A 12,108-nucleotide genomic window follows, 5' to 3' on the forward strand; every position below is an offset into this window, starting at 1 on the left:
GTTTGGTTGTGGGGATATAATATTTCCTTTTTCTTTTTCATCTGGGCGTGATGATGATTTCTTGTTGCGTTATCAGATTCAATGAAAAAAGCTTGCTCTTGTCATTACCATGAAACTTCCCTCACTAGGACCATCATCATCATGCAAGGTTGTCTTGTCTTGGTCCCTCTTTTATTTCCCCTCGAGATTTTTTTTCCTAATTATAGTTCCATATATAATAGATCCGTGAATTTATTATTTGCACAAATAAAAAGAGATCTAAATTATTTCCCTCTCTAATGTTTTCCCCAACGCTACAATATTGTATAAAAGAAAAAAGAGTTGATGATTTACAGCTATATTTTCATGCAAAACATGCTCTTTCATTAGCTTGAATAAGGCAAAAGAGCCTTTGGCTAATGAGAGAGTAGACCAGGAATGAGCCAAAGGTTGCAGAAAGTGGAACACAGGGAAAGAAGACAAGACAAAAACGCCATTGTTGCGGACAACTGATATCTGCTACATAAGGTTTCGCCACAGAAGGATGTCCCCGCCCCCTTCATCAGTCCGACCACACTTGAAGATGCGCAAACGCCTCCTAGCGAAAGAAACGACAGCACCTGAATCAAATTTACGATTATTCGGATGAAATTTCATATTACTTGCCTCACAAGTATAATCTGATACTGATATAAGCTCGTTCATCACAAAGATTGAGCTTTAAGATACAGATATATAAATGTATGTATGTATATATATATATGTACAACCAACAAGGTAATTACTTTGAACGCAAGTAAACGAAGGGTAATAGGGTTGGCACGTACGAAATCTCCGGCCATGATGACGGATATAACCCTAGCTTGCAGAGGAAGGCGTTGAACGATTACTGAATATGCATCAACTAGGGCTAACGTCACGCTCCATGGTGTCACCAAACCCATGATCGTCACCAGATAACTGCAGACGGCCATCATAGTTTTATAAGAAATGAGCGCACATGACAAGGAGCCGAATTCCAGATCATTGGTTTGGATTCGAAGCTGTGAATTCGAGCGTTCATATCAGAATTTGGGATGACTATGTTTACCAGAAGGCAGTGTAAGCGTAGAATTCGTCGTCGAAGCACATGAAGAGAAGTGAGGCGGAGGAAAATAGGGTCTGTCCAAGACGAAGTACGAAGCTGACACCGGTTCCGAACGACGCCGTTCCGACCACCTCCACCTCCATAAAACGACCTTCTTCTTCTTATCTTCTTCTTAGTTGTCATCATTATGCGCTCAGATCTTCCATTTCTGGGTTCCCAAAATCACCTGGATATGTTCGTTGGATGACAGAAGACAAAACTAAGATCAGAGCAAACAAAGGGCCTGTTTGGTAAGAGACTTGAGAGAGAGAGAGAGAGAGAGAGAGAGAGAGAGAGTCTTCCTTTAGTAAGTTATTTTCTTTCCGTCGGTTGCTTCCTGGTTAGGAAAAACCAGATTGACAACGAGGAAGAAGAAAATGAAATGTTTCTTATTGTATTGCGACAGTTTTCCTAACCAGAAGCTGGTTGGTTCCGCAAGCAATTATGCAGATCCAGAAACATGATATTTAAAATTTGGATTAGTCTCCATATTATAATAATTAGCTTGTGATTAAAGCCAAAAGTTGTAACAGCTAAATCAGTGAATCACGATAAGCAATCATTGAATCCTCCCAACTCATGTGAACTGGAACCAATATTCCCTTCTTTTTGGCATTCCCATGTTCATAGAACCACTCCAGATAGAATTGTACAACAGATTCTCATGGATATTCAACTGTTGGATCGAAAAACCGGTAGTGAATCAGATTTGATACAAAGAAGAAGATAAAAAGGAATGTTTTTTGTTTATTGTTCAAGCTGGGCATAACAGATTCCCTGGATCTTGACATCCTTTGGAGTCTTGGCACCTAAATCGGTGTCAGAAGGCTGAACGCTCTCGAACACACTGATCACTTCACCTGTCTCGGGTTTGGTCTTAGTCACGCTGAGAGTGATCTTACCGGTGGAAGAATCGGCCTTCTTGATGTTCTCCTAGGCAAGGTCCTCGTCATCACCTCTTGCCGGCAACGCAACAGCATTGTCGTAACCAGTGGAACCATCACGGCCCTTGGGGTCCAAGAACGATGACCCTCTGTACGGTGGAACCAAGAAATCTCCACTGAAGCTCTCTGGCTTGCCCGAGGCAATCAGCTGTTTGATCGTGAACAGGAAAGGTACACGCTCTCCTCCGGGCAGTTGCACTGTCACTGCAGCACAGTCAATACCGTCCTTCTCCTCAAACTTCACAGTTCCATCTGATGAAACCTATTGTCATCGGAAAAATGTTGATGCCCACGTGGAAAAAGTATCGAATAAGGAGGAAGAAAAGAGTTATAGCACCTCGAAGGGGCCCTCGATTTCATCGAGAGTGTAGGTGAGACGGGTCATGAGCTTGGTGTTTTGGAAGTCAGTCGGGAGGGAGTTCTTGCTAACTCCTTCGGCCTTAACAGTGAACGAAGTGGGATCCAGGCAGAATTTCTTGGCGTAGTATTTGCCTGGCTTGAAAGCAAATGAGCCAGATCCACCTTCAATGGTTGGACACTGGTTTGCGGTTCCTGCCCTTCACTTCAAAGTATGTCTTGCTCTGGATTTCGTCGAACGTAAGCCTCTTTGGCACGCCCTCTGCATTTGCTCCCTACACAAACCACCACCCACATTTCCAAAACTCATCAAACTCCATATCTAAACAAATATCCACTTCTCCGAATTCACACCACTACTTCGATCAAATACATTCTACATCAATCATCTGGTTCTGTCGTGTGCGCCACATGGCGAGTTCTTGTTCGTGGGGAAAGACTGAATGTGCGAGAAAAGGCGCATTTTACTTCCAGAAATGAGAACCGGCAAGCAGTTCACTTCAATGGGTGGAAGAAAAATACAGTAAAGAGCTCCACGCTTACGGGAATAACTGAAACTTAATGTTTTGATAACGTTCTTAACAAAATCGTTCTTGCCAGAAACTAAGAAACACGATTGAACCCAAATATAATTTCATTCAAAAGCAAGCAAACAACATGATACAAAGCCATGTCTGTTTCATGACAAACCGTATTCTGCAATGCCCAGAAACAGAGTAAAGGGATCTATCTGTTGTCTTTCATGCCAATCCCCATTATTCAGAATGTCATAGAACATATCAAATTTTACACTTTATAACGAGATAACAAGCACAAATATAGTATAGAGAATCTTGGAAGAAGGAAACTGACATGGACCAAAGCGGGTAGACAATGAGAAGAACAAAGCCGAGGCTGTATGCAAGTGCATGCCTCTCAGTGAATGAGTTTCGGAATCCACCAGAGGATCTGAAATGTTGTTCCAAAAGGTAGAATCCAACCCCAAGGCCAAAATAGTTAAATGCCCCTCAACGATTCCTCGACAAAGCTTGGAGAAACGACCAGAAGTAGAATCGCGGCTCCCGGTATCTCCATCCACTCTGCAGTTTCAAACTATACACTTCAGAAACAGCGGACTTTGACTACTTCTTTACATATGTTATGAAGGGTCATTACAGTATAAATCTGACAAGAGAGGATATATAGACATTTTTGAAAGCCTCTTCTCATTAAGATTAGCAAGCAGGCACTGTTCTAAAGATAGGAACATCGAAAATCTGGTTTCAGGTTTCAGGTTTCAGATTCCATGTACCATTCATAACTTCCAATTCTGAGTTGTGTTACAGAAGAAGAGTTGAGTTTTTTTAACCTGGGAAACGACAGTGGGCAGAAAATACTGAATACAACTGTGTAGAGAGCGATCCATTTCCCAAACCCTCCCCAATGAAATGAGTGGATATCGATCAGTTTGTCATTACATTTGCAAGAGCAAAACACAGCGAATCGTGTAAGCAAAATGAGGATAAGAGACCGTTATTACCTAAAAAACTCGAAAATAACCGAAGGAAGGATCATGAAGAGGTATTGCACTAAAAGGGAAGTCATCATGTTTGTCCTCCAGCTTGTTCAATCCAATATCAACAGACAACTGCAGGAAAATCGATGCTATACCGATAGTACTATTTACAAATAACCGTATGCAAACATCATCGAATGAGAAAAACAATCTCAACGAGAAGTATTCAGTTCATTCGCAACAGTCCTGGAAACATAACAACAAAGTTTGTAACAAAGACATGTAATCAGAATCCACAACAGAGGACTTACATGGCGGCTGAGGAGGAGGCCCATCTGAGGAAACACGTGATGAATTCTAAGGCACAGAGCATAGCAGCGTCATTGATCAGATTCTCTGCCACCATCTTCAGCTTGGTCAGACCAGAACTCATCAGTTCAGCCAATGATGCCTTGTCAGTCTTCATGGTCAAGTACTCAACCCTCACCATTTTCTTCCTAGTCTTTGTACACTTAAACAAGAATTGAATCTCTTTGGTCACAGCGCACCAAAAACGACCAGAAATCAGAGTATTTATAGTTAAAAATTCAAATAGAAGGAATCATTACATTATTCTAAGACTGCCGATTCATGAAGTTGTCAGTTCTTTGACTAAGTACTTGTTTATCTGTTAATTCTCTGACGTCTTCTTCTCAACCACGTCTTCATTGCCTCTGTTCTTCCTCCTCCTATGTACGCAAGAAAGCAATGATAAAAAATATTTTAAAAAACTACAAGAAACTCACAAACAAAATGTACAATCTGATACATTAATCAAGATTTCATTGGACACTGAACAATAGGTAAAATTGGATCATTGTATCATTACAAACTATTTTGCAACTTTACAACAGATCTTTCAGTTTTCAGTCAATCCCTTACTCAAAATTTTAAACAGAGCAATTTCACACTTAGACAACAAAGACAAAGGTACATTTTCCTAACAAGAAATGGAGAAAGATGGACCAAACTGGGTAGACAACGAAGAGATTTACGTGTCTATATGAGCGAGAGAATCAGCCAGAGGCTTGGATGTGCTCGTGAAGGAGACAGAGATACATATCTAGTGGAGGAACATCCGGAATGAGGAAAGACCGATGGACCAAAGTGGGTAGAGAATGAGAAGAACAAAGCCGAGGCTGTATGCAAGTGCATGCCTTTCAGTGAAGGCGTTTCTGTATCCACCAGAAGATTTGACATGTCGGTCCAAAAAGTAAGAGCCGATCAAAAGGCAATAGATCTCTAAATCCCTTGATAACACGAAGCTCGGAGCAGCCACCAGAAGAAGAACCAAGGCTCCTGGTATCTGCAGCCATTCTGCAGTTTTGGATCATCAGCAAATTACGCAACATAAACAATTTTCTTGTGTTTTTCTCTCTCTGAGTAACATTGTGATATAGAAAGGCTTAGCATGTGCAAAATGATCAAATTATCAGATATGTTATATATGGCAGATAGTGCAAGGAACGAGATCAGTCCGGGCAAAGTAGAATACATAATTCCATTTGTTAAGACGAGCCATGATATGATAAATTTAACAAAAGCATATAAAGGTCTAGGCCCTTGGTCTGTGTAGATGGTCGGTTTTCATATCCGATCACTCTTCTCATAGGCGCTGCTCTAGCCAAGAACATTGACAATCTAGCTTCCATTACAGAATGGATCCATGTAAGATTTGCAACTCTTCTTCAAGATTTGATGCATGACAAACTATTTTTCTTCCCTATACCTGGAAAACGATGTGGGCAGAACAGCCTGAGTACAACTAGGCAGAGAGCAATCCATTTCCCGAACTCTCCCCTGTGGAAATCGATCATCTTGTCATTACATTGCTTAGAACATCATATGAATGTGTAAGAAAAAATGGGAAAAGGAGACTCTTTTATTTACCTCATAAACAGGGAAATAACAGGAGGGAGGCTTATGAAGAGGTAGGGTGCTAAAAGGGAAGTCATCGTGTTCGTCCTCCAGCTTGTTCGATCCAATATCAACAGATAACTGTATGGACCATATTCATAGGAAATTGATTCTAATGAAGTGTTTTTGCAATGTCTTGATTACAGAAACCAGCAAAATGCATCTCCATTAACATCCAAATCCGAATAGAGCAGAATCATCAAATCACTCGCATATAATCATCAGAATCCACAACAAATGACTCACATGGCGGCGAAGGAGGCGACCCATCTGAGGAGGGACGTGACCAAATCCAAGCCGCCGAGCAAAACGGCGTCGTTCATCGGCTTCTCCGCCGCAATCTTGAGATGCTTCAGACAAGAACCGATCAGATTTGTCCTCTCCTTGTCGGTCATCATAGTCAAATAATCAACCCTCGTCATTTTTTTTCCAAATCTTCGCCACTTTCTCGGATAACAACGAATCACACTTATCACAGCAGATCAAAGAGGGGCCCCAAAATCAAGTGTTTACAATTGATAATTCAAAGAGGGGACCTATAGATTATTCTAATATTGCGGATTCATGCGGTTGGCTTCGTGTATATTCACAGAGACTTGCTTCTTGGTCTTCTTTTTGGACGGAAGTGTAAGCCCTAAAAGTCCACTTCTTCGACCTCTTCTCCGTCAACTTTTTCCTTCCCCTCTCTGTTCTCCGTCCGCCATCTCCGTGGTTCACCATCCTCCGGCGACAATAATGGAAAGTAACAGTCTTTTTTTTTTCACCTGGAAGTCGACAGTTACAAAAAAAAAAAAGTGGAAGACGACGAAGCAAGAGAGAGAGAGAGTGCGTGTGTGAGATCACTGAGATGTAGAGAATCTTTTCCTCTAATGAACAATTAGAAAACGTCAGGCATTTTGCCTCGAGATTTGAAAACCGGCAAGCAGTTCGGCAAACAAAGCTCAGATAAAAACTGAGATTGTGTTCCGACCTTTTTCCAACAAAAACCAAACCTGTCAGAAACTAAATTAAGAAACAAGATCGGAGGCCAAGTCAAAGTGATGTGAGTCTCATTCAAAAGCAAACACGCCATTGCCAGAAATAGAACAAAAGACAGAGACTTAGCTCTTGCAATAACCCGCTACTCAAAATCTAAACATATCCAAGATGTCATTCCATACCGTACAAACCGTATATATATATATATAAACCAATCATTACGTGAGTACAAGCCATGACTTTGCAAAGTTCACAACTTTCACAACAAATCTTGAATGTTTTCATTCAAAGCATCAAACCCATTACTCAGAATGTTAAAAACACTGCAAATTCACACTCTGAACAGCAAATACAGAACGGACATTCTGGGTTAGAAGAAATGGAGAAAGATGGTCCAAACTGGGTAGACGATGAGGAGGAGGAGACCAATGCTGTTGGAGATTCCATGTCTCTGGGTGAATGAGTTTCTGAATCCACCTGAAGCTTGGATGTGTTCGTGAAGAAGATAACATGCGATGACAAGACAGATCGCCGCCCCGATCCAGTTGTCTCTTAGGGTGTCAGCGAAGAAGCTCGGAGCAACGACCAGAAGAAGAATCAATGCTCCAGGTATCTCCGTCCAATCTGCGGTTTCATTTCTTATTATGGACCGTGACTCAGTAAACATGGACAAGAATTCGGACAAGGCTACGGTACTTCCTAATACCTGGGAACCGACGGTTGAAGAAAAGCCTGACCACAACGGCGATAAGAGCGATCCATTTCCCGATTTCTCCACTGAAGAATTCAATCAGTTAAAATCATTTACAGGATCAAGAATATCAATATTTTACATTCACATGAAAAGAAAAAAAATGCATGAAACTGCGGTTAACATTAAAAAAAAAAAACATGGAGAGATGATACTTTGGTTACCTGAAAAAGTCGAAAATAACGGAAGGGAGAGTGAGGAAGATGTAAGGAACCAAAAGGGAAGTCAACATGTTGGTCCTCCAGTTCGTTCTGTCCAATATCAACAGATAACTGCCCAACACACAAACACCCAAAAAAAATCAAAATAAAAAGATTGTTTGCATCCGACGGAAAATCATCACATGATCAGAACAAACCATCGAAAGAACGAGAAAACAATTCGTGTCGTAAATGACTATAAACCCTGGAAATGCCAACAGAACACAGATTCAGACATGAAGAATCAGCACTGACATGGCGGCGAAGGAGGCGACCCATTTGAGGAAAGAAGTGCCGAAGCCTAAGCCACCGAGCATGGCGGCGTCGTTGAACAGTTTCTTCGCCGCAAGCTTCAACTCGTTCATATCCGAACCGATCAGATTCTCGGCCTCCTTCTCCGTCTTCATCTTCAGATACTCAATCCTCCCCATCTTCCCTGTTTTTTTTTTCCCCTTCAAATTCTAAATCTCAAGACGAAGAAGTCGCCTATTTATAACAAGGGCGATCCACTATCATTGGAGAGAGAGAGACTGACAGGAGGAGGAACAAACTCATCTTCGCTGGCTTCTGAAATTTTCAGAAAAGGAAATTATTAATTTATTGTTATTTTAAATAATAATGCTGATTCATAAGTTGGTTAGGTTATTGGATAAGATTTGATTTTGGGGCCCACTATAGTTCCTCTCTTCTGACAGCTGTGTTTTGACCGTTCCTGATGACTCGCAGAGAGGTGCTCGCCACGTAGGCGACGTGGTTTCAGAGTGACACGTGGCTGATAAGCCTGCATCAGATGTTATGGGTTTGCCGTTGTCGTATGTTGGGCCTGGCACCCAATTACAACCCATCAACCACCGTAATGATATTCGTATGCTATTGTTTCAATTTATAATATACTGTTTTCCAGACCAGCAAATCACAGTTGCTAATGCTAACAAAAAACTGATTTGGACACGCGCCTCTAAATATCACAAAATAATATTATATATATATATATATATATATATATTTCAGGGAGGGACTAAAAAATAATGCTAACGAGAGTTACGGGAAAATGATAAAATCAGAATAAAATGAACAATATGAGAGAGAGAGAGAGAGAGAGAGAGAGAGAGAGAGAGAGAGAGAGAGTTGCAAAGTTCATGGAACAAGTCTCTCTTTCAAGTCAAGTCACGGTCTGAATGGAAAAGCACACATATAGAACAACAGCATAGGATATAAAGAAGCTCTCTCCTCCATCTATGAACCTAATTCACGGGAAAGTTAAAACTCCGGCTATGATAACGATACTGTCTTGTCCCAGAGCAAGTAAGATGAACACAACGCTCGGTTTCGGATTTTTTCTAATTTCTGCTGTTAACTAGTAGTAAATATAGAAGAAACCTAAGGGCATGTGGCCTTGATATGTAACTTTTCTTTTACCTTCAAGAGGAGTTGCCATCAGCTTTGTCCGAAGATTCAGGGGCCGGTTTCTTAGCCGGGATTGATTCAGCAGAGGTAGTGGGGTTCATCAATACTCGCTTCACTCCTCTCCCGACCACACCGAGATGAGTGACCCCACCGGATGCTCCACCGCCCGTGTGAGCAGTCGAAATGGTGGGTGAGTCTAAACCTTGGCTGGTGTTGGTGTTCACATTCCCCATTTGGCTGGAGCTCATTGCAGCAGAAGCAGAAGCGGCCTTCTCGCCTGCATTCGCCTTAGCTGACACCATATTTCCGAGCAGCTCTGAGAGGATCGATTTTGGGTTCTGGGCATGCTGCTGCAAATCCTCAAGCTGTGGAACAACGTTCGAGGAATCAGTACAGTGATCTGTTAGTGATACTCGTATGTTTTGAACGTTTGTTCAAGGAGGGTAAGGGTTTTTCACTTGCCTTCTTTTCTAGTTCCTCTGCGAGCCCAGATAGGTTTCCGATTTCAGCTTCCTTGTCAGGGGCAGATTTATCGATGTAGGATAAATTGGATGACTGTTGGATGCCCTCGTCTACTTCTGAGACGGTTGATGATGCTGCCGATCCTGACACACTCTTGACCTCGTTGGTGAGCCTCTCCACCCGTGCTTTGCAGATTGATATAGCCTTCTGACAATATGGTATTGCCTCCTGAGGCTTAGATCCAGTCTCTAGACACAAGCAGATACGGAAGTTTCTGAACCATGAGGTTAAGGTCATAGGATTTTTTGGAAAGAAAAAAGGTGTTACTAGCATGTACAGAATGATACCAACACAATTCAATTGAGAAATCTTCTAAGAAAACCGCATATAACGCGTGAAGGATACAATTCAGCTAGGTGCCGACTGTCAGGCTCAACCAGTCGTTCCAAGATGGCTAATGCCTTCTGGTAGTCGCTCAGGGATGATTCTATGTCCTCTGCATAGCAGTAGCACAAATTACTACCAGGTAAAAGCGTCTTTCTTCAAAAGATTAAAAACATCAACAATGCAATAGATCAATCAGTGACAATCATCACATCGAAAAGGAGGGAGAAAACCAATGCCTTACCTCTCTCCAAGGAAACTTCAGCAAGTGTGGACAGTATGTCCACCTTTTCCATAGTATCAGCAGAATATTTATCACCAATTGCCCTTGCAATGTCAAGCATTTTCCAAGCAAAATCCAAATCAGACTCGTCTTCATCTACATCACCCAGGTCCTCATCGTTGCTATCTTCCCCATCTTCCTCTTGGTCTTTTCCGTCTGAACCTGTGCCTGAAGAGAATAGGAGCCAGCCGCAAGCATGGAAATCACATAATATGAAACGGAAATAAGACTGCGAATGAAAACCCGCAAGAAAATAAAATCAAGACAGACAACAATCTCGGGTACCTTCCTGACCATTAGAATTCCCCTGTTGGTCAGCCTTACTCAAGAAAGATGTGGCGGAAGATTCACCATTCACAGCATTCTTAACAGAACCATCTTTACTGGATTCTTCTTTCTTGGGCATGTTGCCCAGAGGATCAGCTTCAGCTTGAGCCTTGTGCAACAGGGCACGCCCATATTGATAGTAAGCGTTCATGCATTCAACAGCAAGTTCACCATGGTGCATGACCCTGCCAAAAGACAATCGTTCCAAGCAAATTTTTTCCTCACTATGTGCCAAACAGGTTATAAATCCACATGAGGATGAGATCAAATTCAGCGGGAATACAATATATTTGAATGCAAAAAAAAAACCTAGAACAGAAAATGTAATCGCCCAAGCAGACTTGCAATCCCTTACCAATCTCTTCTCATCTCTCTCAAACCCAGAAATAGGTAAATCATTTCCACTATTTTGTTGATAGCAACTCCACACATTTCACCGAAAGAAGAACGCAGAAACGAACCTGATCTCGAGCGCACGGCTGAAGCAATCTGTGGCTTCATCGAAATCTTCCTCCTTCAAAGCCGTCGAACCTCTCTCGGTCAGCTCCTCCGCGAACTCGAGCGTCTTCTCTCGCTCCTCGTCAGGAACATCAGCAGCAGCGGCGCTCTCGGCGACGTTGTTGTTGTTGTTGTTGTTTCCGCCGTCGTTGCAAGTCGACTCAGTGCCTCCGTGAGCCACCGACTCGACAGTGGCCTCGATTGAGCCGGGAGCAGCCTCTAGGGTTTCGATTTCTGTCGCGGGCGCAGCTAGGGTTTGCTCCATCTCCGTCACCGAAGCCTCCTCCGACGCCGAAGCCGCCTCCTCAACCATTGCTGAAGCCGTCGAATTCCACAAATCTTCTTCAAAAATGAGAACGAATGAGCAAATTCCGTTTTTGTCAGACAAAATTTTGGGTTTTATTGAATTAATCAGCCGCTCAACACCAAATAAATAAATAAATGTTATATTTAATTTAGTAATTATTTATTTTTATCTTTTCCAATAAGAATATTGCGAGTATCCAAATAGTTATTATTTTTCTCACAAAAAAAAAAAGACATTGTTACCAAATGATATAGTAGCAGTCTATATAAGATGAACATTTGATAACAAACAAACACCAAATAAAGTTTGGATCCAATAAGATTTTTTTATTATGAAGTTTTTTGTTATTATTACGATAATATAAAAAAAATTAAATAGAACTCACGTCCAAAATAAAAAATAATAATATTCAATTCTGCCTTTTTCTTCTTTTGGACTCATTGCAACACGACAGCCAAATGAATAATATTTTTCCATATATATTTTAAAATATCAAAATCGATTTAATTGTATGGACTAACACAAATATGTAATATAAACTGCAATCTGTAGTCACAGAAGTTTATCAATTTATGCATAATATACACTCAAAGTAATTTACTGTTAAAATCGATTTAATTGAAGGGCTATGGTGATATGGTATGAGTTTAATTA

General features: G+C 41.4%; 4 protein-coding genes and 1 pseudogene across 10 annotated transcripts; all 5 read right to left on the reverse strand.

Annotated features, from left to right (window-relative positions):
* Positions 1–260: 260 nt before the first annotated feature.
* On the reverse strand, positions 261–1,525 carry LOC104807565 (CASP-like protein 5C1). Of its 2 annotated transcripts, none has more exons than XM_010532903.1 (3): positions 1,070–1,525; positions 765–939; positions 261–599 (listed from the first exon to the last, which is right to left on the reverse strand). In XM_010532903.1, exons 1-3 carry the CDS (start codon positions 1,207–1,209, stop codon positions 396–398), a joined length of 519 nt encoding a protein of 172 aa, XP_010531205.1. In that variant the 5' UTR covers positions 1,210–1,525; the 3' UTR covers positions 261–395. The 2 variants fall into 2 exon arrangements, with proteins under 2 accessions (XP_010531205.1, XP_010531206.1); XM_010532904.2 differs by having other exon boundaries at positions 807–939; positions 1,070–1,523.
* A 162-nt stretch (positions 1,526–1,687) lies between these two features.
* Positions 1,688–4,391, reverse strand: LOC104807852 (annotated as a pseudogene).
* On the reverse strand, positions 2,506–6,884 carry LOC104807567 (cold-regulated 413 plasma membrane protein 2-like). Of its 5 annotated transcripts, none has more exons than XM_010532909.2 (8): positions 6,104–6,884; positions 5,831–5,938; positions 5,670–5,740; positions 5,098–5,257; positions 4,510–4,629; positions 4,213–4,412; positions 3,259–3,485; positions 2,506–2,681 (listed from the first exon to the last, which is right to left on the reverse strand). In XM_010532909.2, exons 1-5 carry the CDS (start codon positions 6,277–6,279, stop codon positions 4,572–4,574), a joined length of 573 nt encoding a protein of 190 aa, XP_010531211.1. In that variant the 5' UTR covers positions 6,280–6,884; the 3' UTR covers positions 2,506–2,681; positions 3,259–3,485; positions 4,213–4,412; positions 4,510–4,571. The 5 variants fall into 5 exon arrangements, with proteins under 5 accessions (XP_010531211.1, XP_010531210.1, XP_010531208.1 ...); XM_010532908.1 differs by lacking the exons at positions 2,506–2,681; positions 3,259–3,485 and adding exons at positions 3,766–3,821; positions 3,926–4,033; XM_010532906.1 differs by lacking the exons at positions 2,506–2,681; positions 3,259–3,485; positions 4,213–4,412 and having other exon boundaries at positions 4,537–4,629; positions 4,936–5,257.
* Positions 6,885–7,014: 130 nt separating this feature from the next.
* LOC104807566 (cold-regulated 413 plasma membrane protein 4-like) lies at positions 7,015–8,346 on the reverse strand. The gene is made up of 4 exons (XM_010532905.1): positions 8,042–8,346; positions 7,751–7,858; positions 7,542–7,612; positions 7,015–7,459 (listed from the first exon to the last, which is right to left on the reverse strand). The coding sequence occupies exons 1-4, from the start codon at positions 8,215–8,217 to the stop codon at positions 7,206–7,208; spliced, it is 609 nt and encodes a 202-aa protein (XP_010531207.1). The 5' UTR covers positions 8,218–8,346; the 3' UTR covers positions 7,015–7,205.
* A 565-nt stretch (positions 8,347–8,911) lies between these two features.
* Positions 8,912–11,539, reverse strand: LOC104807569 (NASP-related protein sim3). Of its 2 annotated transcripts, none has more exons than XM_010532912.2 (6): positions 11,111–11,539; positions 10,617–10,834; positions 10,284–10,490; positions 10,061–10,151; positions 9,656–9,929; positions 8,912–9,558 (listed from the first exon to the last, which is right to left on the reverse strand). In XM_010532912.2, exons 1-6 carry the CDS (start codon positions 11,458–11,460, stop codon positions 9,208–9,210), a joined length of 1,491 nt encoding a protein of 496 aa, XP_010531214.1. In that variant the 5' UTR covers positions 11,461–11,539; the 3' UTR covers positions 8,912–9,207. The 2 variants fall into 2 exon arrangements, with proteins under 2 accessions (XP_010531214.1, XP_010531213.1); XM_010532911.2 differs by having other exon boundaries at positions 10,608–10,834; positions 11,111–11,536.
* Positions 11,540–12,108: the final 569 nt, after the last annotated feature.

The sequence above is a fragment of the Tarenaya hassleriana genome, unplaced genomic scaffold (genome assembly GCF_000463585.1).
Source record: "Tarenaya hassleriana unplaced genomic scaffold, ASM46358v1 Cleome13, whole genome shotgun sequence".
In the NCBI taxonomy this organism is placed as follows: domain Eukaryota; kingdom Viridiplantae; phylum Streptophyta; class Magnoliopsida; order Brassicales; family Cleomaceae; genus Tarenaya; species Tarenaya hassleriana.

Coding starts and splice junctions, on each gene's coding strand:
- LOC104807565 (XM_010532903.1), bottom strand. CDS start 1,209: ATGGAGGTGGAGGTGGTCGGAACGGCGTCGTTCGGAACCGGTGTCAGC. Junction 940..1,069: donor TACGCTTACACTGCCTTCTG/GTAAACATAGTC, acceptor GGCCGTCTGCAG/TTATCTGGTGACGATCATGG. Junction 600..764: donor TTCGTTTACTTGCGTTCAAA/GTAATTACCTTG, acceptor AATTTGATTCAG/GTGCTGTCGTTTCTTTCGCT.
- LOC104807567 (XM_010532906.1), bottom strand. CDS start 6,279: ATGACGAGGGTTGATTATTTGACTATGATGACCGACAAGGAGAGGACA. Junction 5,939..6,103: donor GTCGCCTCCTTCGCCGCCAT/GTGAGTCATTTG, acceptor TGGTCCATACAG/TTATCTGTTGATATTGGATC. Junction 5,741..5,830: donor GTTATTTCCCTGTTTATGAG/GTAAATAAAAGA, acceptor CGATTTCCACAG/GGGAGAGTTCGGGAAATGGA.
- LOC104807566 (XM_010532905.1), bottom strand. CDS start 8,217: ATGGGGAGGATTGAGTATCTGAAGATGAAGACGGAGAAGGAGGCCGAG. Junction 7,613..7,750: donor GTTATTTTCGACTTTTTCAG/GTAACCAAAGTA, acceptor TGAATTCTTCAG/TGGAGAAATCGGGAAATGGA. Junction 7,460..7,541: donor CTTCAACCGTCGGTTCCCAG/GTATTAGGAAGT, acceptor ATGAAACCGCAG/ATTGGACGGAGATACCTGGA.
- LOC104807569 (XM_010532911.2), bottom strand. CDS start 11,460: ATGGTTGAGGAGGCGGCTTCGGCGTCGGAGGAGGCTTCGGTGACGGAG. Junction 10,835..11,110: donor AGCCGTGCGCTCGAGATCAG/GTTCGTTTCTGC, acceptor GTCTTTTGGCAG/GGTCATGCACCATGGTGAAC. Junction 10,152..10,283: donor TGAAGTTTCCTTGGAGAGAG/GTAAGGCATTGG, acceptor ACTGCTATGCAG/AGGACATAGAATCATCCCTG.